At 37.2% G+C, this 24,864-nt stretch overlaps 1 protein-coding gene and 2 long non-coding RNA genes across 3 annotated transcripts; 2 read left to right on the forward strand and 1 right to left on the reverse strand.

Moving 5' to 3' along the window:
• The first annotated feature begins 13,360 nt into the window (after positions 1–13,360).
• Positions 13,361–14,917, forward strand: LOC136265499 (uncharacterized). Its single transcript, XR_010705560.1, has 3 exons — positions 13,361–13,422; positions 14,565–14,629; positions 14,680–14,917. It is a non-coding gene; the product is annotated as an uncharacterized lncRNA (long non-coding RNA).
• Positions 14,918–18,000: 3,083 nt separating this feature from the next.
• LOC136266279 (uncharacterized) lies at positions 18,001–19,357 on the reverse strand. The gene is made up of 3 exons (XR_010706020.1): positions 19,220–19,357; positions 18,458–19,068; positions 18,001–18,406 (listed from the first exon to the last, which is right to left on the reverse strand). It is a non-coding gene; the product is annotated as an uncharacterized lncRNA (long non-coding RNA).
• A 3,564-nt stretch (positions 19,358–22,921) lies between these two features.
• LOC136266466 (TNF receptor-associated factor 5-like) lies at positions 22,922–24,564 on the forward strand. Its single transcript, XM_066061480.1, has one exon. The coding sequence runs from the start codon at positions 23,011–23,013 to the stop codon at positions 24,496–24,498; it is 1,488 nt and encodes a 495-aa protein (XP_065917552.1). The 5' UTR covers positions 22,922–23,010; the 3' UTR covers positions 24,499–24,564.
• The last annotated feature ends 300 nt before the right edge of the window (positions 24,565–24,864 follow it).

Raw genomic sequence — 24,864 nt, forward strand, 5'->3', positions numbered from 1 at the left:
CATTCAAATGCATGATAACAATTCTGCATATCGATCAACTCCAAGGTAGCTTGTCTGTCAGATGTTATAAACATCTCAATGACAAGACCTCACATTTAAGTGTCTCATCATCAAAAACAACAGGTACAAGAGAGGTCACAATAAAGAAAAAAGTTTGCATGTGAAGTACATGCATGTGTATTGTGTTTCTAATAAACTTAACACTTTAAGTGACCTTGAGGCTTGTATGAGACATTTGAGTTACAAACTGACATTGTCCTTCACTTACTGTATTAGAGTTTACAGAATAAGACTGCATATGTAGCATGTATCAAAATGCTCTCATAATGTTACTATGGAAATATTAACACACATGGGGATTATTTTGCTCTTCCCCAAGTGACACTAGAACCTGCTGTCAAGCAAAACTGCATGCCCATTGAGTCAGGAACCATAACTGTTGTCTTAATTTGTAAAGTACTGAACACCAGATAATGGCACATATCAAATGATGGCATGTTACATTTCAGCATGAACAAAGCTGCTGCATCATCACACTATAGTGATGCTATACTGCTTATGTACTTCTGGTATATCCTGTCTTTGTATCTATATTAGTCTTACTATTAATTGGTGAATACTTTTTGTTACCACTCCAAGGATGCAGGTACACTGTATAGGTTACTAGGTTACCATATTTCCATCATTCCATAGTCTTCCTCTCTAAGGTATAAACTAATAATTTATAATAGCAACATAAACAGAGGCTGTCCTTGGCTTCAAGTTTAAGGTTTATATGTTTATGAAAATGTAATAGGAAGGTATTTTCATGGTAAGGTCCCTTTCTATTTTCCATAGCTCATATAGCAAACTTTAGACAGACACTAATGCATTAATAGTACTACTAGTTAACAAAGGAACTTCATACTTATTCTTATTAGTACTTTACAGTGTCCAGCACTGAAGGTTTGACAGCAACATGTACTGCAGCCTTTGGATTATCCTAACCTAACAGGAACTGGAGCCTTTTGTAATGATTACTTAACTTAACTAACAATAAGGTGAAACAGAAAAGGGCCAAAGAAAGGAAAAAAATCCCTCCTACCCCAGGATTCGAACTGCAGGCCACCCAATGTCTAGTCGAGCGCCACACTCAGTCTCCTCCAGGAGGGATGGATTTTCTTCCTTTAAACCTAAGTATTTATTCTTACTAGTACTTTACAGTGTCCAGCACTGAAGGTTTGATATTACTAGCCACTAATTAAGTATTCCAGCTCTTTTGCAATCAAATTTAATTATGTGGCTGCACATTCATCAAAGATAAGAAAACATTTTGGCATCATCTTTATATTAGTACAATGAATCTGGAACAACATTTATGGACAGGTGTAGATATTTCACTGATTATAATATGTAGGTAGTAGCTGTTACAGCTACCATATTTCATATAGTAGTAATTGTGAACTGCTAAATGTAGTACATTAGATCTGGTGTAATATTGCCTACTCACATTGTACATGTTTTAAGTGTTATAGGTAGTTACTGTTAATAATATGCTCATTATGCATCCACAACTAGTTCAGATATATTATATAATATGATTTGCATGGTAAGTATTATACATATAAAGCAGTAGGGCATTGTGAATGCAGTATCCAACTTATCATTAAGTATCAATGTAGGCATACTATTGTATCCTCGTACATCAAGTTATTACTTTAAATTTATGGATTAGGAACTACAGATTCACTTAAACAGATTAACTGAAACCTGTATGTAAGAGCAACCCCAACTTGAAAATTTAATTTTCCCATGTAGCCACACAAAGGAAACATGTGACTTGTTGTTATGGGGTGAGTTACAGTGACTCGACCACTTGTGCAGCTATCAACCACATAATTGTCATACAAATCAGCCTAGTGTATGCATATATATAATATTCACAAATATGCTTTTGACACACAGTATTGAGTCATCATGATTATTTACCATACAGTAATGTTTGCATGTACTGTATATGGTATACCCTTTCATGTTGTCAACCATTGTCAGCACTATATCTGACTGGATAGCAACTCTAATCTAAATGCATACAGTATATTCAACAGTGGTACATATAATTAATTTTGGTACATTGTACATTAAAAGTTAAGACAATTGTCTTATATACCAACTCCTAATATAAACCTATTACTGAAAGTCAAGATGAACTGTTGCCAATGTTTTTCTTAAATAGAAAACATTGGGTGACTGTATATGTCTCATGGGAGGCTGTTCCAATCATTGACCACTCTTTGAGAAAAGCTATATTTCCTGGTGTTGAAATGACTATACTGTTTATATCCAATATTTCTTGTAGATGTACAGTTATTGATGGCAAAGAAATTCTCAAAGGGACATCCACTTATGCCTCGAATTATCTTGGGGGTAACTTCGTGAATTTACGTATTCTCGTGTTTCTCCCTATAGAGTCCGCGATTGTTGTCAGAAAGAAGTTGCACACAACGCTTAGCTTGTTCCCCGTGCTTTTCTACGCTGATAGAATTGAAGACAAGTTAGAGAACAATTTGTATGGATCGTTATCATGTCCATTCTACGTCTTCCATATAACAAACTTAGTAGATTAACGGTGCTCAACCTTTCACTATATGGGTCATTCTTGAGTTGCACAACTGGTCGTGTTGCTCGTCTCTGTACCTGCTCTAACAGACGTATATCAACCAACTGGTAAGGGTTCCAAATCACTGAGGCATAGTATAGGTGAGGACGGATTAAATACAATGTTTGAAGCATGGTATAATTGATTGCACATCATTTGAGTATGACTATGATTGTCATTATGCATACATATAATATGGCCTGGTCTAGTATGGATTTCACCACACTCTTACAATCTGTTCAAAATTATCATGCAAACGACTAAGTACGGTGGAACCTCAGTTATCCAAAATCTTGGAAACCTCCTGCAGTCGCTGCATGGTATGGATATCACTTCCTTTTGTAATTGCATACTCCAAAGCTGACCTGTGTCCAGCTTTGGAGCTTCTTTTGGTTGTCTTTCTTTACTGCAGAAAAGAGAAAGAGATCAAGGGCTGAATTTTTGTTTGCTATCTTTTCAATTCATATGCAATTATTTTAAAATTAATACTGTATGAAATTATCACATGAACTTTCTCCTACAGGTTGGCTTGTTTGTAGCTGAATTCTCTACAAGGTGACTTGTTTGTAGCTGAACTCTATACAGGATGAATTGTTTGTAGCTGAACCCATAGGTGGTGGAAAGGGGGGAGGGGCTAGAGGGCTGAAGCCCCCTCAGTCTGTTGAGGGGGGATTTAGCCCCCCCCTCCCCCTTCAGAATGATATCACGCTGAAATTATCCTTCAGAAAAAAATGAATAACAAGCTGCCTACCCTCATTGGTTTAGGTTAACTTTTCTGATCTGAAGCATATTATAGTTAACAATAAGTCCAAACAAAGAGAGGACTTGTGCAGTAAGTAGGCAGGCAGATGTACTAGTGTGTGCCTGTGTGGAGTATATATGTACACTCAGCTTGTGTATATAGCATACTCCATGCATGCAGGGGGGCTGGAGGCATGCTCCCTCAGGAATTTTAGTGAATAAAAAGTGAAGCATACTGATTTACTGTGGTTTGATCAGATACATACTGTATGCATTGTGTAGGTTTGCACCAAATATGTCAGCATAATTTAGGACAAATTTTAAGATTTTTAATTAAAGTGTGCAATACATGCACCAAAAATAAGCAAACAATGGACACATTATTAACTGTCCACATATCACATTGAACAGATGTAATGTGTTTGTTGACATCATTCAAGTGTTACAGAAATAAGATACTCTTAGTAACTATAATAGCATTCGCTTATTCTAAAACACTATATAGTGAGAACATGCTGATATACCTAATAAGACAATCAGCTCTTTGTGATTTGGAAAGTGTTTTGAGCACAATTGGCTCAAGCCTAGCATTTTGCTGTGCAAAAAGAGTCTATAGAATTTAAAGTCGTCCATGCAGGGATTATCTGATAGGTGCTAACCATAGAGTTTATAGTAGTGAAGAGCAATATTTTCAAGTTACTAGTTTAGCCATCTACACTGTATTATTGCAGCCAAATATATAATACCCATACAGTGTGTGTATGCTGATATGTATGAGGCTGCCTGTAGGTGTATGCATGCAACTATGTAATGAATTTTGTGTGTAGTACCATATAGCCTAAATATTTCGAGGGGCAAATATTTCGAGGTTGTGAGCAATGTTGCTAAAAATAAAATTTTTGAGGATTTTCAAACACTTCCACAATGTATTAGACTATATGAAGGTCTAAATATTTCTAGGCTAAAATTTTCACTGATAACCCCCAAAACCGTGAAATCAGCAAAAATTTTCCTCCTCGAAATATTTTGGCTATACGGTATAGTGTGTGTGTGGCTGTCTGTGTGCATATGACAATGTACAGTACTCTATACACTATACAATGCCATGTGTGTGGATATTTGTACAGCTGATGATGTTCCAGTATTTCACTGTACATGGGTAGATTATGTGGTTGTTGTTTTACCGTACAGTAGTTAAGAATCAAACCAATGAAATTCAATCAATTTTTGTTTGCAAATAAAGTACAGAAACAAAATAGCCTAGTGTGTGTGCATGTAATGATAACAAAAACAAAATAATCTTTAAGCCTAGTGCATGGTTATCAGTCTATCACTGGTAAAGTTCATAAGCTCTCATGAATATCCACTTTGATATAGTTGATGGTGTATTGCTCGTTGGTATTCTCCCTGTATACTTCAAGCCACAGACCTTGACAAGGTGAGATAGAGCTGGTGTACCCAATTGGAGAAATCAAACCACTATCAATAGCAGTGAAGCATGATCCCCAACGTCGACTTGGCTTAATACTTATGACAAATTCCTCTGGTAGAATGGTTGAAGTGTGAGTAACACCAGAAAATGTGCGGCTTGATGTGAAGGTGTCTCCCATTGTTGCCTGTATTCCACGACAACGATCTCGAACTCCTTCCTCTCTCATTTCAAATCCTATTCCTCTACGTCCATCAGATAGAAAGAACTTTGGGTCACTGTCTCGATTCCTCACTCCACTTTCTAATCCTATAGTAATGACTGCCACAACATCAGCACTACTTTGCAGGATATTGGCTGGTACAAGTGGTAACTTGAAAAGGCGACCATTCGTTGTACCAGCAGTAGTGTAACGGAGTTCTGTTGTTGTAACTGAATCAGGAGTGACAGTGAAATCTGCTTCGGCACGTATATCATTTGGAGTGTACAGCCTGAAGAAGGGTATGTATGAAATCTTTGTTTCACTAGTCCTTATCAGCTGAAAGGAAGATTATATATTTATCTACATAACTCTATGCATCAGGTTGGCTCCTTACCTCAGACTGAGCTTGAAGGAAAGAGCACACTATTAGCATGGTCACTATCATCATCTTCATTGTTTCTCTTGAATCACTAAGAAATGCTGTGTGAGTCTACTAGATGTAACTCTGTCTTTTATACTCCACATTGTGTTGTAAACAGGATGATGAACATCCTGAATCTTTATACCCAAGCTCATGGGTGGTTCCAGACACTTCAGTAACTGGTTTCCAACTCCCCTGAATGCAACTTTTATCACGTGAAGCATACTAATAGCAAACCTCTACATACTGTAGAAAAATTACAGTGATATTGTAAGCTGAATACAAATATAAAGTGTAAGAGGAACTGCAAAATGATATGTATATGGAGTGTATTTCAGAAAGGTCTGGGGGTGGACCCTAAAGACATTGTAAGATTAGATCACAGCTCATTATATGTTCAGTAGAGACATGGAAGATCATACTGTGACCAAATTTGTGAAAGGGGGTCTTCCACACACATCCAATTTATTAACTTTGATGATTCATAACTTCAGGTTGGAAAATGCTAACAACATGAAATTTAGTCAGCAGTGAGCAAAAATATAGTTTAAAATGGTGGAGAAATTTTAAGCTTGTATACATGACTGTTTACTGAAATTTAAGTTACGGTCCTTCAAGTTCATAAAATTGGATGCATGTGGAAGACACCTTTTCACAAATTCGGTCACCTATAGTACTAGCTAGCTATATAATGCAGCTATTCCCACAATCTATAAGAAAAGCCAAATCCCTATACAATTTAACATGTACATGTTGGTGAATGAAGATGAATTCCAAAACGATTTTGCAAATAAAAGTGAAGATGTCCACATGTGATCAACAAGCAATCTACTGTAGATCAGTGGAAGTATGTCAACCTCATCCTTATCTTCTCACAGTTAGGATGAAGAAATACTTCATCATGAATAAAGCATTGAGTTTGCTGCTATTTTTAGTGAGTTTCCTGCAAATACTGCCAGTTGTACCAACCAATTTTTGCAGATTCAAATGACTTCAATTGCTTGAATGTAGTGAATATTGTAATAGTATACCATAATGGCAACCAAATGTTCTGGTAATTATTGCTCTACTAGAGTAGTGGGATGCATGATTCAAAAGACAGTTGTTTTACATAACCTCAGAAATACCCTTAGATCTGCCCTAGAGCTAGGAATAACAAACAATGAAACCAATCAAAAGTCTTAAAAATTATTGGGACGTGTGATCATGATTTAGTTGTGGGTTAACAATTTCTCCATTACAGAAACTAATTCTTTGTATGAGGACTAATCATGACATTTTGTTCCATGTTGTTTGACACTGAATTATGTATCAGTTGCTTCGATGGACTACATCAAACCCTTACCCTTAGACAGTATAGCTAACAGTTAGTTGGTAACTGTACAAGTTGTCAAGTCATGCCACCTCCCAAGCCAAATGTGTCCTTTGCAATATATGGTATATGAGAAAATCATATTATCAATGAGAGCGGAACTTTTAGTTACAAATCCTTAAAATACTGCTTTGACAAAGGCTAATAATGAAAACACTGCACTCAAGGGGTACTGCATAAGAAGCTATAGTACTATTAGCTAAAGTTACCGGTAAAAATTATCTAATCAGAAACAGCCAACCTGAGGGTGGTAATGACAATGTAATACTTGACAATTAAATGAACATGTGTGATGATATCATCCGGAGTATCTGAGTGCTGGGAATATGAAAAAATGACAACACTTGCATGGAGTAATAATATAATTAATTGACATGTTACATGGAGTTTAACTAGTTAAACTAGGTTAATGTTGCAGTCAAGCATGCATGAGTGTATTATGATAGTGACTAACCCGAAGCTCCGCCAGACTAGGGGGAAGATTAGGCAGGCACACACATGAGAAGGGTTGGCAATAATTGGAGAATAACATTGCGCATGCATTACAAGAAAAAGGAGCTTGGAGAGGTGTTAGAATGCATGGTGCTACATGGCATAATAAGAATAACCCTACAAACATGTCACATATACTGTACTCGTAGCATGAAATAAATGCCATTTTACTGTATTGAGTTCGTCAATTATAAGGATTATTTTATTCATTCAAGTTAAAATCAACATGGACCAAATTGCATACATGCATATGTATAGTATGGATTATTCTAGTACAAACTTTTCAGCTGTATATTTACCCAATATACACTATAATATACGTACTGTATTGCTGTTGAACATAACAAATTAACTCACCAGTTACCAGATGCTATAGTACACTGTACTGTGGAATGGATACCTTAGAACTAGCTATGGCATGCCTTGATTGTGTCCTGAATTTGAAGTCAGTTTATGTACCAAGAGATACTTTGAAACTACACATAAGTGTCAACACGATCCATTGTTTGCATGATTCTTATTACACATAGCTGTTAATAACAGTTTGTAAATAGTCTTGTGCATTAGCACCTGTATGGGTATGTCCCTGCAATGAAGTTTGTATATTACAAAGGAACAAGCCACAAATGCAGTTATTAAAGCTAATAAACTGATCTAGCATTAGATGTGCACAGCTAATTACATGCTAAGCTATACTACATTAAAATACTTCTCATATATACATTATAATATAAAACATGCCACAATCATCTTCAGTTTACATGCTAATGTGTTCTTACATAACCATATATACAGCCTGTACATGATGACTGTGCCAAATGGTGAAACTCATCTCGTCCAGGCAGTTTGGATTGACTATCAAGCACATACATATGTAATAAATACTATAATGTTATATATATATGCAATACACAAACCGTATCATTGCTTTTAGCCCTATATACATACTGTAGTATGAATCTATTTTAGAGGGGAGGTAGAGCAGTCAGTATAGTACACTAGTGTACTCTCTCAACTGCAATGCTACTATCTCTGGTAACCAAATGACTTATATTGTTAAACAAATCATTGAATACATAAGTAACATAATCTTCAACACTTTAACTCCTTCCTTTTTGCTTACAAACTCAACAAACCATTTAATACACTTGCCTGTCTAACCTGTGTGGAGTAGGTTCCCATTACAAAATGTTTTAAAGAAAAAATGTAAACTGTATATATCTCACAAGAAACCTGCAAGTATAGGCCACAAGCCTGCATAAATGGTAGAGAGTGTGAACTTGATTATTGAATGCAGACAAGTCCAAGTGGCATCTTGAGACCCAAACAGCTTGAAATCACATACATGTGCATATGATATATATGCAAGCACAAATATGCATATCTGTATACGTGGATGACCATTAAACATATATGGACTTTGCTGCTGATGTGTAATTCCAAAATTCTATTCACTGTAGTCATTCTCTATAATGTGTATTGTAGTGATTTGCAATGCTCTATACAAATTTTTAGACATGTATATATGAAAGTGGCAGGATCCACAACACTGAGTCTTCATTGTGTTTCTTGCTTTGATGAATATATGCATATCATGTGTACACATTGTAATGAGTTTCAGTTTCACAGCATAAAAAACAGCAACAAAAAAAACAGGGGAACATTTACTCATCTAGCAATGCATTTTAATGATTTTGTACTGTTTACACAAGTTTCAATTTATCTGGTCTTTGTATCTAGGTGTTTTTCTGTTGCTGCTCCATTTAAAGTAGCTACATAGCTATGTAGGTGGTTTTTAGGGTGAACAGGGTTTCCATCATTCTAAAGTACTAGTGTTTCTCTGTATAAGCTTTAATAATTAACTAATTTAAACTAGCAGGATCAACAGAAATTACCGGAATATCCTTCATGTTAGGGTTTGTATGTTGTAAGTGTTTGAAAACCTACTAAGGAATGAAAAGACTTGTCAGATTCACTGCAACATTTTGCTACTACAGCTACAATGAATGCATAGCTAACTGCATAGACTTCTTTCCTGTAATATGTACTATAACACGTACATGATTGTCACTAAGGCACAAATAAGCACTAAAGCTAGAGAGAAAACTTTACTTTTATACCCTAGCCTATAGGTGTTCAGCCAGGACATATTGTTGAATGTTTGAACAAGGAACAGCTTAACAGTCTGTGGCTGATACTGTTCTATTAATAAATAATTTTTATTACCAAGCAATTTATGTACCAGTGATATTACCATTATTATGCACATCAAGAATAGTAAAACATAAATTTGGCTTTGCCTTTAGTAGTAAAATTATACATCATCAAGGGCCAACCACCGGTGGATTTTAAATGCCCAAGGTAAAACCACCTATTAAACATTTCAAAAGTATGTACAATGATCCAAAAGAGTAATTTCTAACTAATTACAGAAGTGTATCGGATAGTTTAAAATGTTTCGGGTGCTTACACTTCAATAATGAAGGGTATGTCAAGGATTCTTTAAGGTATTTTCCGGATTTCAGGGGTGTAGTGAGTCACATGTGTAGATGTAGAAGTCCGGGGTCCCAGCCCCCAGCTGCTGTCAAATTTTGAGCTTTAAAATCTACACATTTTCATGGATTTTATAACTATTTAAAAAAATAATATGTTTGATTGTACTACTATTAGTTAGCTCTTTGCTTCAAGCTCATGCAGTCAGAGGTAAGACTGACATCATCATTCTAATATATATATACTCATGTAGGTTATTTACACAAAATCATTTTTCCAGCTGATCAGGACCGGTCAAACAAAGACATCATACATACCCTTCTTCAGGCTATATACTCCAAATGATATACATGCTGGAGCAGAATTTAACTGTCACTTCTGATTCAATTACAACAACCGCACTGACCTACACTACTGCTGGTACAAATGGTCATCTTTTCAAGTTACTGCTTGTACCAGCCAATGTGTCAGAGAATAATGCTGACATTGTGGCAGTCATCACTATAGAATTAGAGAATACAGTGAGAAATGTAGACAGTGACCAAAATTCTTTCTATCCGATGGAGAGGATGGAATAGGATTTGAAATGAGAGAGCAAGGAGTTCGAGATTGTTGCCAAGGAATACACGTAACAATGGGAGGTATGTTTACATCAAGCAGAACAATTCCTGGTGTTACCCACACTTCGACCATTCTACCAGAAGAATTTAATTTGTCATAAATATTAAGCCACATCGATGTTGGGGATCATGCTACACTGCTATTAATAGTGGCTTGATTTCTCCAATTGAAGTACACAGGGAGGGTGGCAGTGAATGATACACCATCAACTATATCAAAGTGGATCTTCATAAGAACTGATAAACTTTTAGAGAAGTACTAGTTTTGATAACCATGGACTAGGATCAATGAGTTTTTTTGTCATTATTCTATACATACACCAAGGTAGGCTATATTTTTTGTTTGCTGTAAGACACAATTGCAATACATTTCAGTAATATAATAATGATCAGTAAAATTACTTTACTTAATGAGATTACAATATAAAACAATAAAAAGAATCAAATTGTTGAAACTATAGTGATACTGTATATAGAAAGACCAGTTCTATTTCTCCTCACTATGGTAAGCAATGATGATGGCACAAAGGACTGCAAAGACGAGTTTCATTCAAATACATGATAGCAATTCTGCATATTGATCAACTCCAAGGCAGCTTGTCAGTCAGATGCTATAAACATCTCAATGACGAGGCCTCACATCCAAGCATCTCATCATAAAAAACAACAAGTACAGGAAAGGTCACAATATTGAGAAAAGCTTGCATGCAAAATCCATGCATGTGTATTGTGTTTCCAATAAACTTAACACTTTAAGTGGCCTTGAGGCTTGTATGAGACATTTGAGTTACATACTGACATTGTCCTTCACTTACTGTACTAGAGTTTATAGAATAAGGCTACATATGTAGCATGTATCAAGATGTTCTCATAATGTTACTATGGCAATATTTATAAACATGGATTATTGTGCTCTTCCCCAAGTGACACCAGAACCTGCTGTCAAGCAAAACTGCATGCCCATTGTGTCAGGAACCATAACTATTATCTTAATTTGTAAAGTGGCATGTTACATTTCAGCATGAACAAAGCTGCTGCATCATCACACTATAGTGATGCTATACTATACTGCTTACACAATTCTGGTATATCCTGTCTTTGTATCTATTTAGTCTTAATATTAATATTGGTGGGTACTTTCTGTTACCACTCAAGTGTGCAGGTACACTGTATAGGCTATTAGGTTACCATGTTTCCATCATTCCATAGTCTTCCTCTATAAGGTAGCTATAAACTAATAATTTACAATAGAAGCATAAACAGAGGCTGTCCTTGGCTTCAAGTTTAAGGTTTATATGTTTATGAAAATGTAATAAGGAAGGTATTTTGGTCCCTTTCTATTTTCCATAGCTCATATAGCAAACTTTAGACAGACACTAATGCACCACTAGTTAAGCAAGGGAACTTTATATTACTAGCTGCTAATTAAGTATTCCAGCTTTTTTTGCTATCAAAATTAATTATGTGACTGCACATTCATCAAAGATAGGAAAACATTTTGGCATCATCTTTATATTAGTGCAATGAATCCGGAACAACATTTGTGGGCAGGTGTAGAAATTCCACTGATTATAATATGTAGGTAGTAGCTGTTACAGCTACCATATTTCATATAGCTAGTAGTAATTGTAAGCTGCTAAATGTAGTACATTAGATCTGGTGTAATATTACCTACTCACATTGTACATGTTTTAAGTGTTATAGGTAGTTACTGTTAATAATGTGCTCATTATGCATCCACAACTAGTGCGGTTATATTATATAATTTGCATGATAGGTATATATATGCTATACTTATAAAGCAGTAGGGCATTGTGAATGCAGTATGCAACTTATCATTAAGTATTAATGTTTGTATGCTACTGTGTCCTAGTACATCCAGTTATTATACTTTTATGGATTAGGAACTACAGAAACAGATTAACTGAAACCTGTACGTAAGAGCAACCCCAACTTGAAAATTTAATCTTCCCATGTAGCCACACAAAGGAAACATGTGACTTGTTGTTATGGGTTGAGTTATGGTGACTCAACCACTTGTGCAGCTATCAACTAATTGTCATACAAAACAGCCTAGTGTACACATATATATATTATTATTATATAATATTCACAAATATGTTTTTGACACACAGTATATTGAGTCATCATGATTATTTGCCATGCAGGTAATGTTTGCATGTACTGTATATGGTATAACCTTTCATATTGTCAACCATTGTCAGCACTATATATTATAAGTTCTGACTGGATAGCAACTCTGATCTAAATGCGTATAGTATATTCAACAGTGATAGGTATAATTTTTGGTACATTGTATATTAATGGTTAAGACAATTGTCTTATATACCAACTCCTAATATAAACCTATTACCAAAAGTCAAGACGAAACCGTTGCCAATTTTTTTTCTAAATAGAAAAACATTGGATGACTGTATACATGTCTTGGGAGGCTGGCCAATCATTGACCACTCTTTGAGAAAAGCTACTGTAACATTTCCTGGTGTTGAGATGACTATATACTGTTTACATCCATTGTTTCTTGTAGATATAACATTGATGACAAAGAAATTCTCAAAGGGACATCCACTTATGCCTTGAACTATCTTATACACCATTATCATGTCCATTCTGCATCTTCCTTGGTATTATTTACAGTAACTTAATGGAGCGGGAGAAGGTGCAGAAGATAACAGACATTTTGAATGGAGTGGAAAGAAGTGATATTCATTGCTGAAACAAACTGGAAGCCGGTTTGTTTTGTTAACCCAGAGCTCATGCAGTGAATTTCAGGAAGATGTTCTATATTTGCCTTGCCAAGCAAAGGGTAAGAAACTAAACCTGCTTTGTTTGTGCCTGCCCTTCACAAAATTCTGTAATTACAGAATGAGAATGACAAAACTGTCTTAGGCCACCATCGTTTAGTTGCAACAGTTGAGAATTTTTATGGCGTAATAGAGCATGTGCATTCAACTGAAAATGGACATGTAGACTACAAGAAAATACTTACAGAGGTATGGAAGTATAGTGAATTACGTATGCTATCATATTCTCAAGCATCACAAAAATTTATAGCCATTAGTCATAAGACCTGGACATTGTGGAGATGGGTGGTTAATTATATAGCAATATTATATAATACTGAACAGGTAATCAAGTTCCCAAGTTTGTAATAATGCCAAGCTGTAGTGAAGGACAAATCAGGCTGGATTTTAGCTGATATTTTTGCAAGAGACCAAACCTTTGTGCTATCAATTTATGGAGCCCGCCTATCAATTTTCTGATATATTAGTTTGGGAAAAAGATTTATAGAACAGTCATTTGTTCTAATAGAGCAGTCAGTAAGTGATCTTAGAAGAAATCTGTAGGGGCATGCCTCCAGACCCCCTAGCTATGTGTGTATTTTCACACGGTACTTCGCTTTACAACTACCTGGAACAGACCCCCTGATTTCTTCACTGTTCAACGTTGCTTGGTATCTTAATTTGGCATACCGCAGTACTTATAATGCGAACATCATGGTCCTACTTGAGTCTTCTTTTATGTATCTTTGCTGACAGTGGAAGATGTTGATTTGTGGTAGCTATAGCTTCACGTAATGGCTTCCCTACACGTGTAACAGAAGTTATCTGTATTTTCTGTTACTGTAGTGACTGGAATGGTTCCAGAGGAGCTTAATTCCCATGCAATGCTGTGTAACTGGCTGAACATGGCTGAAAACAAAGTGTAGTGGCCTAATTATTGTTGGGGGTACGTTCAGATGAATACATGAAGTATGGCACCTGTTTCAGTTAACTGTGACTATTTGACTTACTCTGTTTGTGCAGACTACCCACTGAGTGAAACTCAACTATCCTTTGTTTAAAATGAAATGCATTGAAATAAGTTAGACTATGCCACAAAAATTATTATAATTATTCACCTATTAAATTGCTTCAGCAAACAGTTCAATATACATCATCACATTCTGTGTACTCAATTGTACCATTAAGTAAACATATACACGTTTGTATATATCTATATTGTTCTAACCTTCTTGGTGAATAGTTGGATTTCTTAGTGAATCAGTGAATTTTTTCATAGTCTGTTGTATATTCTGATGAGTTAAGATGTGTCATGCACATGGATTATTAACAGATAACGTTTGTTTATTTAGAATCACTTGATTACTATTGTCATTCTTGTGGAATGATTAGTTTGGATGATGATATGACTGACATGGTGAGGTCTAGTTATGCAAACAAATTTGTATTTGTGTGTGGATTCCATAGGTCAGGTGCAATAGTTGCTCATCAGGGGTATGGTACCATGAATGGTGTCTACGAAGACATGTGGTTACACCAGGCAAGATGAAAGTGGATATAACTTTTCTAGGTCTTGCTGTTCATCAAAATTGATCAAATAGAGCTGTGCCTTTGTAACTTATGTATTGGAGTATACTTAGCTACATGTGTAACACAGCATACCTGATTCCAAACACTATATGTTTGCACTAATAGCTGTATGAGGTGACATAATATGTAACTGCATGTTACATCTGCATGCATGGGATATATAATGTGAGAGTGAAACTATAAGTATGTGTACCATGTAAACTGGACATTAAAGATATAATGTTGGGACACGAGTTACAATGCACCAAACCTTATGTGCTGATAAACATTTCATAGCTGGTGGAACATGCATATACAGTGTTTGTGCTGGACAAATGCTATAGAAAAACATACATGCAGGCTGGACTGTACATGCGCCCATCAATATCAGCTGAACGAAACGAGATGAACCTGCTAGCTACTACAAATGCTGTAGTATGCAGAGGGCAAAACTGAGAAAGACAGTATACACCTTATCCAGGCCAGCTGCAGGGGCGGATCCAGGGGGGGAGGCTTTGGGGGCTGAAGCCCCCCCCCCCCCCCTTCATATTTAGGCTTTACTTGATCAATATGCTGAGTATTATAATGAAATTTTGTCTTAGCATAATTATATGATCACTAATAATACAAATACTCATAAAACCACCTTATAAACATTTTCCAAGGTATTATCAGTGGATTTATGCTAAAGTTTATGCAACAAGGACCCGGATCAGCATTGGAGGCGTACAAGATCGAGATACTCTAATAGAGCAGTCAGCTAACTACTCTAATAGAACATTCACTGGAAACATGTAGTTGGTTCTGTTATGGAATTTTTCCAAATCTGCCTGCACCTATAGCTACATACAATGAAGTGCATTGGTCTGCATGTTTAAAGGGCTTCATTCATCTACTTGTGTAGTTAATATGTATGGCAATACTTAATTCAGGTACACAATTACCATTGAAAATGCTCTCAAATTCAATCTTGTATTGTTCAAATTTCAAAATTTTCTACTTTCAACATTATTATTCTAACATGCATCTATTCTTGGTTGTCCGTACCTACCCAAACTTTTCCATTAGCAAAATGCTTCAGAGAGCCATACCTATAATCTAAAGGCAGTATATAAAATATCTACAGGCAGAAAATATTAGGGATTTTATGTGGAAATGTCTCCAAATTGCAGTATTTTAGCATCAATTTTTCAAAATTTTCCTGGGGGGGCATGCCCCCAGACCCCCCTAGTTCCAGCATGCTTCGCATGCTGGGAAGTGTGCTTCACACACCTCTACCCAAGAGATTAGTACCTTGACTTAGCCCCCCCCTTTTATAAATCCTAGATCCGCCCCTGAGCTGCAACTTGGGCACGCTGCAAACACGCAAAGGAACCTTACAGGAGAGATCTGCAATGTAGCTAGAATGTGTCTTTATCCATGTCCCTTCAGCTAGTAAATATATTATTATTATTATGATTAAAGTACTTTGTAAAGGCAGAGCCTGTATACCAGAAGGCCTTATAAAATTTATACAGTAACATCACATAGCAAGGGGGTAAAAGAAGCCTGTTATTCCTCCCTGAAAGCAGCTATGATATGCACTTGAATCATAGCGGCGGTACGCTGAATGGACCAGAATCCAGTTGATGTTCATAAAATGCGCAGCTCTTACGGTAGTTCACAAACTGCGCAACAATTTATAAATTGTTGCGCATTTTATGAATTCACAAAATGCGCAGCGCAATTTATAAACTGCGCAAATTCACAAATTGCGCCTAACACTACCGTACCATAGATCGTATATTCTTCGTACCCGGGATTGGAAACTTCAATAGCTTGCGTAGCACAATCCTCACCCCGGTTGTGTTTAACACCTTAACGTGCTAACCAAAGTGTCACGATTAATATCCGTGAATATACGTATGGCGCCATTTAGTCGCGGAACCATGCCATTTCTTCATGGAGTTTGAGCTGTCTTACAGTGATCTTTACGGTAATATGTCGTTGTTATCGAGTTGAAATGTGTTCATAATGATATTACTATACTTTAAAAGTCGGATTTTCGCCGTGGCGAAAGAGTCATGAGTGCTTCTTTTTTTGGAATAGAGTGTGTACCCAATGCTCGCCATTAGAGGCATGTAGAATCATGAAAATATATCCGCTAGTGTATCTTACATTGTTGTGCGTCCCTGTACCATTAAAAAGACCGAAACATGCCGAATTCTTGTTTTAGGTCTCTATTTTGTAGTTTTACAGCATGTGGTTTGTGTACCCTTTACTGCAATTGTGTTGTGCTTTACAAAGATTTTTATAAACAGTATTTTAGTGCACAGCCTGATTTATATACTTTAATGCTTTTTTTTTGCTTTTAAACAGAAATGTTTATTCCTGGAGCTCAAGAAGATGGGTCGTAGGTTTCATCTTGTGCAGCGGAAGAATTATTCCAGGAAGAAGGCTAAACCATCAACTAAGCCATCAAAGAATCCAGCTGCTATACCTGCAGGTACTACTAAGGAGTCCGTATTAGCTACACAGCCTTCTGCTGGCTGTATTGATGAAACTGGAAGTAGCGTTCTGACACCTTTGGATGACAATGTCGATGAAACCAGCAGAGACTGGAATACAGCCACAAGCACTGTTGAGTTGCCTCCCAGGAAGAAAGCTAAACTAGTAGAAAGTCCAGTTGCTATACCTGCAGGTACCACTTATGAGTCTGTAAGTTCTATACAGCCTTCCATTGGAAGTAGCGTTCCGGCACCTTTGGTGAATGACGATGTTATTGCTGAAAGCAGTATAGACCGGAACACAGCCACAAGCACTGTTGATTTGCCCCCAAATGATCAAACAGGGAGTGCCGATGATGTTGAAATACCTTTGGCCACGGATGATCTTGATGATGGCAGCAGAACAAAACAGAATACTAGTACAAGTAGGGTGGAGATGTCTTTTGGTAATCTTAATGAAAAAGCCACCTGCACAGCTTTATTGAGTGATGCTGAACATACTGTGAATGGTGGTACATTGACAACTGAAGTATCCACTCAGACAGATCTTGTAGACATTTGTGCAACTGAACTTGAGTCATCTACCAGTGGTGTGTTCACAGCTGAAGCTTCAACTCAAACAGAACCTGTTGACATTATTGAAAGCACAGGTGGAGGTCGTCATTATTCTGATTAAATAAAAGACGCCGTCATTATTCTGATTAAATACACTGTACATGCAGAACACTTTACTTTAAAAAATTATTATTGTTGTAAATATTTCATGGTTGCTTTCATTTTCAACACATTATTGAATTACATTAAAATTTACATCTCATTATTGAATTACATTAAAATTTACATCTCATCTGTAAAAAGTTTACTTCGCAAAGGTTTAGATTTGTCTGTTCCCTTTTTTGATGACTGTTTGTACATCTCCATCATTGACTTAGCGAAAGAGAATCCGCGGATCACGATCCATTTGTCAATGATCTTAGTTAGGCATTTGTCAGATTTACTTTGGTCAACCAATCCCACAGCCAATTGCCAGTCAAACAGTAGGTCCTCATCACTTAAAATAGAAGTTGCGATCTTCTTCTTAAATGTTTCATTCATATCTCTAGTTTTGTCAGCTCGAAGGTATTTTCTAGTAGCCATTTCTATGTCACGAAAACATTGATATGCTAGATCAGTAATCCTTGTAAGCCCACCTCGGTTAAGAACATTGATCCACATTCGTGTAGGGTCAAATCCAGATTGCCCCTGCTTGTCAACTAACTTCTCAAGTATGGGAACAAGGGTGGCATTATTGCGGTCCTTCTTCAGGTGATGTATGACGTATCCACCAACATAACGTATAACATTTTCATCTTGGTGAGTGAGCTCACTTGCATTATCATCATCAGTCGGCTCTGTGACTGGTACGGTGAAAGATCTCTTTATGATAGATTCAAAAACTTGATCCGTAATATGTTGGTACAAAAGAGGTGTGGCCTGCACCTTAACTTGCATTAAAAAACGCTTCCATTTGTCATTGAATGGGAGTGAGCTTGTAAGCTGATGATATCCAATCCACAACTTTTCTTTGTCTACTCTGGTAGTAGCATGCTTGCTCTTGTCCACAATTGCCATCAAGGAAGTGACTAACCACCGACAAAAGCCTTTGGCAGGCTCAATTGGCTGAACAAAAAACACCACCAGACACCTCGCAGCTTCAAGACATTCCCGTGCTTCAGCAGTTGGTATGGAAAATAATGGGTCTTTCATAATATTGGAAATAGCATTGTGCACTTCACTGTGACTGGCAGCAATCAAGGGGTTACTAAAATAATAATAACAAAAAAATAACAATTACACACAGCTCTAGATACAGTGCAAAACACAAATGTGGACGTACTGTGTCGGCTCCTGTACACACGAACTGGTAAAGGGGCCAAAAGCCACAGAACGTGCCATAGAAACTCGAGTCTTACCTCCACACGTGCACTAAGATACAATCGATTGTGGTAAGAAACTAGTAAGGCTGCTTCGTGGTCCGAGTTGTGGTCGGGGTGCGGAGTAAAGTGTGAAAAGCTGGTAGATTCCAATCCCGGGTACGAAGAATATACGATCTATGCACGTGTGTACCCGTGGTTATGGTGATGTTCGAATTTACCGTCTGTTCTGCTATTCAAGGACACCATGTGTATAAAGTTATTTGGGAGAATCCAATCATTGGAGAAGAGTTAAAATAGTCAGTTCCACTGTATCGTATCAGAAAAGCTTCTTTCCGAATACTTTGAGAGAATGGAACACTTTACCTAACAACTTTATTGAAGAGCAATCCACAGAAATTTTTACCAACCACCTTGTCATCACACAATAAATAATTTTATGTATGCATGTATATGTTAAATGTTTTTTTATCAGCTGTGCTGTCTCGACCCAGTATATAATCATAATCATAAATCATAAAAAATGTCAGCGCGAAATAGGAAATTCACATGACCCTCTCGCTGTGGCTGTCGTGAAACAAATGGATGGGCTCGACACAATTGTTGGACACGTTTCCCGAAGAATATCTGCCTCTTGCAATGCTTTTATCCGGCGACGTGGTATTATTCAATGCACCGTTACTGGTAGTAGAAGGTACAACATTGATTTGATCCAAGGTGGACTTGAAGTGCCTTGTAAGTTGCGATTCATGATCAGTTCATCCCAGGAATTTGTAAAAAGACTGAAATTTCGGTTTGTGCCGCACTATCCACATCTACCATGTTTTCTTTAGAGAAGTCAACATCATCTATGGTTGAAAAAGAATAGGCTATGGCTGTAGAAATTAAGATGGAAGAAAGTTGTAAGGGCTACTGTAACAGTGGATCTGAGTCTCCAATACCCTGCTCAACTATCAATGATGATGAGAAACGTTGTATTGTTCGTGATGAGGAAAGCCAGACCAACATAGCCTCAACCCAATCTGTGGTTCATAATAACATTGTGGTAGAAGAAGTTGTTTGTTCTCCACCTAAAAAGCGACTGAAGAAATTCAATGAAGAAGCTATTATTATGGGAGAGAAGCTAACAGATGTTGAGATAAATTTAGCACAAAGGATTCTGAAGTTACAATTTTCAAATCTCAATGGACTTCATTCAACATTATTTCAATGCAAGCCATGCACTGCAGATGACCAGATAAACGATAATAAACTTCAAATAGTCTTCTGCAAAGATCGAAGCCACTGGATACTTGCCACAACCATTGGATGTGAGAGTGGTGAAGTAAAGGTTTATGACTCTATTTTTAGCTCCCTAGATAAGGAATCACTGCGCACTGTTATGAAACTGTTTTCTTCTGGAAACACTAAGCCAAGGGTAAGGTTAAGTCCTTCACAGAAGCAGAAAGGCTCAAATGACTGTGGAGTTTTTGCTATTGGCATTGCTGTTGCAGTTGCTTTTGGATTAAATCCAAGTAAACTTCACTTCCGACAGGAAGGAATGAGAGTCCACTTAGTAAAATGTTTCACCAGTGAATCGTTTTTGCTGTTTCCTGTGGTATAGATGACACGTATAGGTGCATGCAGTTATAATGTTATACTGCATGTAGCTATGTGTACAGGTGCTCTTTAGTGTGTTTGATTTATAGTTATTATGATCAGTGCTGCATAATATAACAAAATGTTTAGTCCATTAAACCAAAATTGCAATGAATTAAACTAGGTAGACTGCTTTAAGTACTTTATAATAAAGTTGAATCCATTTTGAATAATCGTAGGATTACTTTTGAAATGCTTGTGCAAAGAAATCATCCACTTTGCTCCTAATGGTTTCATAATAGTTAATCTGAGATCAACTGGCTCTTTAGGATCCACTCCTTGGAATTGACAACAAATTTTGGTTGAATACCACTCTTGAAATTGCTTATGCAAGAAGTCTTTTGCTGGCTTATTGACACTTATGTCCAACGGCTGTAACCTATCTGTGCAGTTAGCAGGAATAAGTACCACATACACGTTATGTGCATCAATGTGTGTCAGCAGTGCCTCTGTACACTGTGCTTTAAAATTATCGAACAGCAGCAGTGCAGGATGATTTGATGGTAGCTTCATCTCCTTCCTCTTCATACTAATGTAAGGTAAAATGATTTCATCAATGTAGTCTTGCATAGTGGTCTCATTGCACCAGTGAGTACTTGAATAAGTTACATGCCAGTCATCGGGAAAATTGACTTGTGGAAGACAACGAGGCGTTTTACCTTCATACACTAACTGGGGTGGTAAAAAATCGCCTTCCATCGTGCCAGCAAAACAAGCAGTGATCTGCCTTTTGTCGTCTTTACCGGCCAAGTCTACTCTTTTACTCCCTTCAACTTCCATCGTCCATGATGCTGGCGGAACATAGTTTATAGCTGTCTGGTCCCAGTTAATGATCAGTGCAGGTGGAATGTCTTCTAAATCAACAAGTTGTTTGATGTCCAATAAAAACTGTTCTTTGACTGTTCAGGTGCAACCTTGTTCTTACTGCAAGCCTTACGTTTCACCATCCCCATGCGGCTCAACAAACTTTGGGCCCAGCCTTTGGTTATTTCAATCCCTCCAAATCCACCATCCTCTTTGAGTAAATTGGCATCCTTGCTTTTAACAATACCTTCTGCTGATGCCATTACCACTGCAGTATTAACAGCAGTTCCACGCATACGAAGGTACTTAATGTAGTCTCGGACCTGCTTGTCCAACTCGTTGCCTAGCAGAAGTGGTCTGCCCTGCTTATTTTTGCGAGGCAACTCTTTAAGTTCCTTTCTCTTGTCTTGAGGGAGATCTTTTACAAAATCATTGTAATCATTCTTCAGTCGCCTAACTGTGGGTTCTGTCAACCGAAGTGCAGGAAATCGATGAGCGTAGTATCGCAACGTGTCAGTTGTTCCAATGACAGCAGCTTTTTTCACAACGTTGCGCGTCTGTTAAGTATAAATACGGCCCCTTTTCATTTCGTGACGCTTCACACTTAGTGATGGCCTTTGCGACAGCAGCGTTGGCAGCTGTAATAGCATCTGTTGGCACTTCATCCGATAGTGGACCACGTGGATCTGGTAAAATCGCCGCAGACAATGAAGCTGTTAATGTTACGGGACGTATCAGCAGAAATGCTCATCGCTTGTTTGTTCCACAGCTACGGACTAATTATGGGAAAAGAAGCCTATATTACAGAGGTACTATATTGTGGAACGCTCTGCCAGCTGCTTTGTATCACGCATCAACTTTATTTCAATTCAGGAGTAGCTATTTAGAACAATATAATTGTAGTTAATATTAATTTGTAAATGTATGTAGTTTTATACATGTATGCTGTATACAGGGCGTAGCTGAAAAACAGCTTTGCTGATGCTACCTTCCCTGTTTAAATAAATTTAAAAAAAAAAAAAAAATCTACTTGATCATTACTTCTCGACTTCTTGATGACTTTATAGTACTGCAAAATTGACATTCTTAGCTTGAAAGTCAGTGAGTCCTTTCACACTTCGATCACAGCCGCATAACCCGCACACAACACAAAAATTTATACAAATAGGGGCGCTTATTCAGTAAAAGTTTGACGAATTTAATATTGACGACACCAAAAATTCGTCAAATTCGTCAAATTTTCCTTTCGTCAAAATTTCCTGTCGTACGGTAAGTGCACATCATAAATAAATAATTTTAGTTGACCATGGGGCGCTTATCTAGGCGAGAAGAGGGAGAGGACTGCAGAATTGAACGGCGCGTAAATTCATAGTTACCGAGGCACAAACATGGCAATTGTTCTTTGTACTGGTGGTTTCGAGTACCAGTTTGTCAGCTCACCTCCAGACAGAGTCGTGTGCAAAATATGTCACCTTCCCAGTAGAGACCCTTACCTCACAATGTGTTGTGGACATGTGTTTTGTAAGTCTTGTCTTGACGGTATGAAGGAAGCTAAAAGCATTGTCAATAACATCTGTCCGGTGTGTCGTGGTGAAGACTTCGTTACATTTCCCAACAAGCAAATAGACAGAGAAGTTAAAAGTCTTCACGTGTACTGTACAAACGGAGGGAAAGGTTGTGAGTGGCAAGGTGAAGTTAACTACATTGACAATCATCTTATGAAGGATGGAGGTTGTGAGTATGAAGATTTGCTATGTATTAGTGGGTGTGGTGGAATAATACAACGACGAGATTTAACCAAACATGTTGAGACTGAGTGTCCATGTCGTAAGGTGGACTGCCCATACTGTCAACTTAGAGGAGAACATCAGTTTATAGAGGGGAAACATAAGGAAGAGTGTGATGAATATCCACTGGCTTGTCCTAATAAGTGTGAGGAGGCTATATGTATTCCTCGTAAAGACATGAGCAAGCATAGGAGCGGATGTCCACTGGAAGTGATCAATTGTGAGTATCATACTATGGGATGTGAGGTGAGAATGACACGTCAAGCACAAAAGGAACACAACAGGGAGAAGATGGAGTATCACTTACAGTTAACCAAGTATAAGCTGGATGAAACCAGGGGTGAGTTGAGCAAAACTAAACACGAAACCAAACTAGAGTTGGATGCGACTAATGTCAAGCTGAATGAAGCACTGAAAGAACTAACAAGGACTAAAGGGGAACTGTCTGATGTCAAGAGCCAGTTTGCTAATAGAATCACTACTCTTGAACTGCTCCTGCATCAAAGTAATGTTAGTGCAAGTAATTTTGCAAGTGATGCTAGTGCAAGTAATTTGGTGCCAGCTAAACCTGCTCCAATGACATGGTCTAGGCAATTACATTCAGCCACCCAAGCATCATTGCGTGGAAACCAAATTATTCCAGTGACTTTTAAGATGACGGGCGTTGCAAAGAAGTTGAAAACTCAGAGAGACTGGTATAGTAACCCTTTTTATACTGACATCACGGGATACAGGATACGGCTATGTGTTGATGTTGGCGGTCATGGTAATCATGGAGGCACTCATTGTTCAATGTTTTTACGTTTGATGCGAGGTCGACATGATAATGACCTGAGTTGGCCATTAAAAATTGAGCTTCAGGTAACCTTGTTAAATCAGATTAGTGATGATCAACACCATTCACAAAGATTTCCCTTCATTGATTATGTTCATGACAGAAATGTAACTCATAGAGTATTTCATAATGACATGGCTGAAGCTTGTCTTGGCCACAGTAGTTTTGTTTCCCACCAAGACCTCAGTAAGATTACTGCCACTTGTCAGTTCCTTAAGGATGACTGTATTTTTGTTAGAGTGTGTTCACCATAATGTTATTGTACATGCAGACAGAGCATTTTATGTACATTTTTTATTAAGTAAAGTATCATTACTTGGTTGCACTTAACTAGACAAAACATATAAACCAAACTGTTGCCAAAATGGTTACAAAATCTGTTTAGGGCAGCTGGGAGTATGGTTTGAAGATTCATTTGATTCCTTTTTGTTTATATGCATGAACCACTATTTGAAAATTTATAGATGGCCACCCACCATAAATCTCTTTTGTTAGTACCGTAATGTTACCAAATTATTTGCATATATGAACTAAGTAGCTGCATATTTTCACAATACAACATTTCAATTTAATAAAAGAAAATCTTAATTGCATCACTCAAAAGCAAACTATGTAAGTAG

The sequence above is a fragment of the Dysidea avara genome, chromosome 9 (genome assembly GCF_963678975.1).
Source record: "Dysidea avara chromosome 9, odDysAvar1.4, whole genome shotgun sequence".
NCBI lineage: Eukaryota > Metazoa > Porifera > Demospongiae > Dictyoceratida > Dysideidae > Dysidea > Dysidea avara.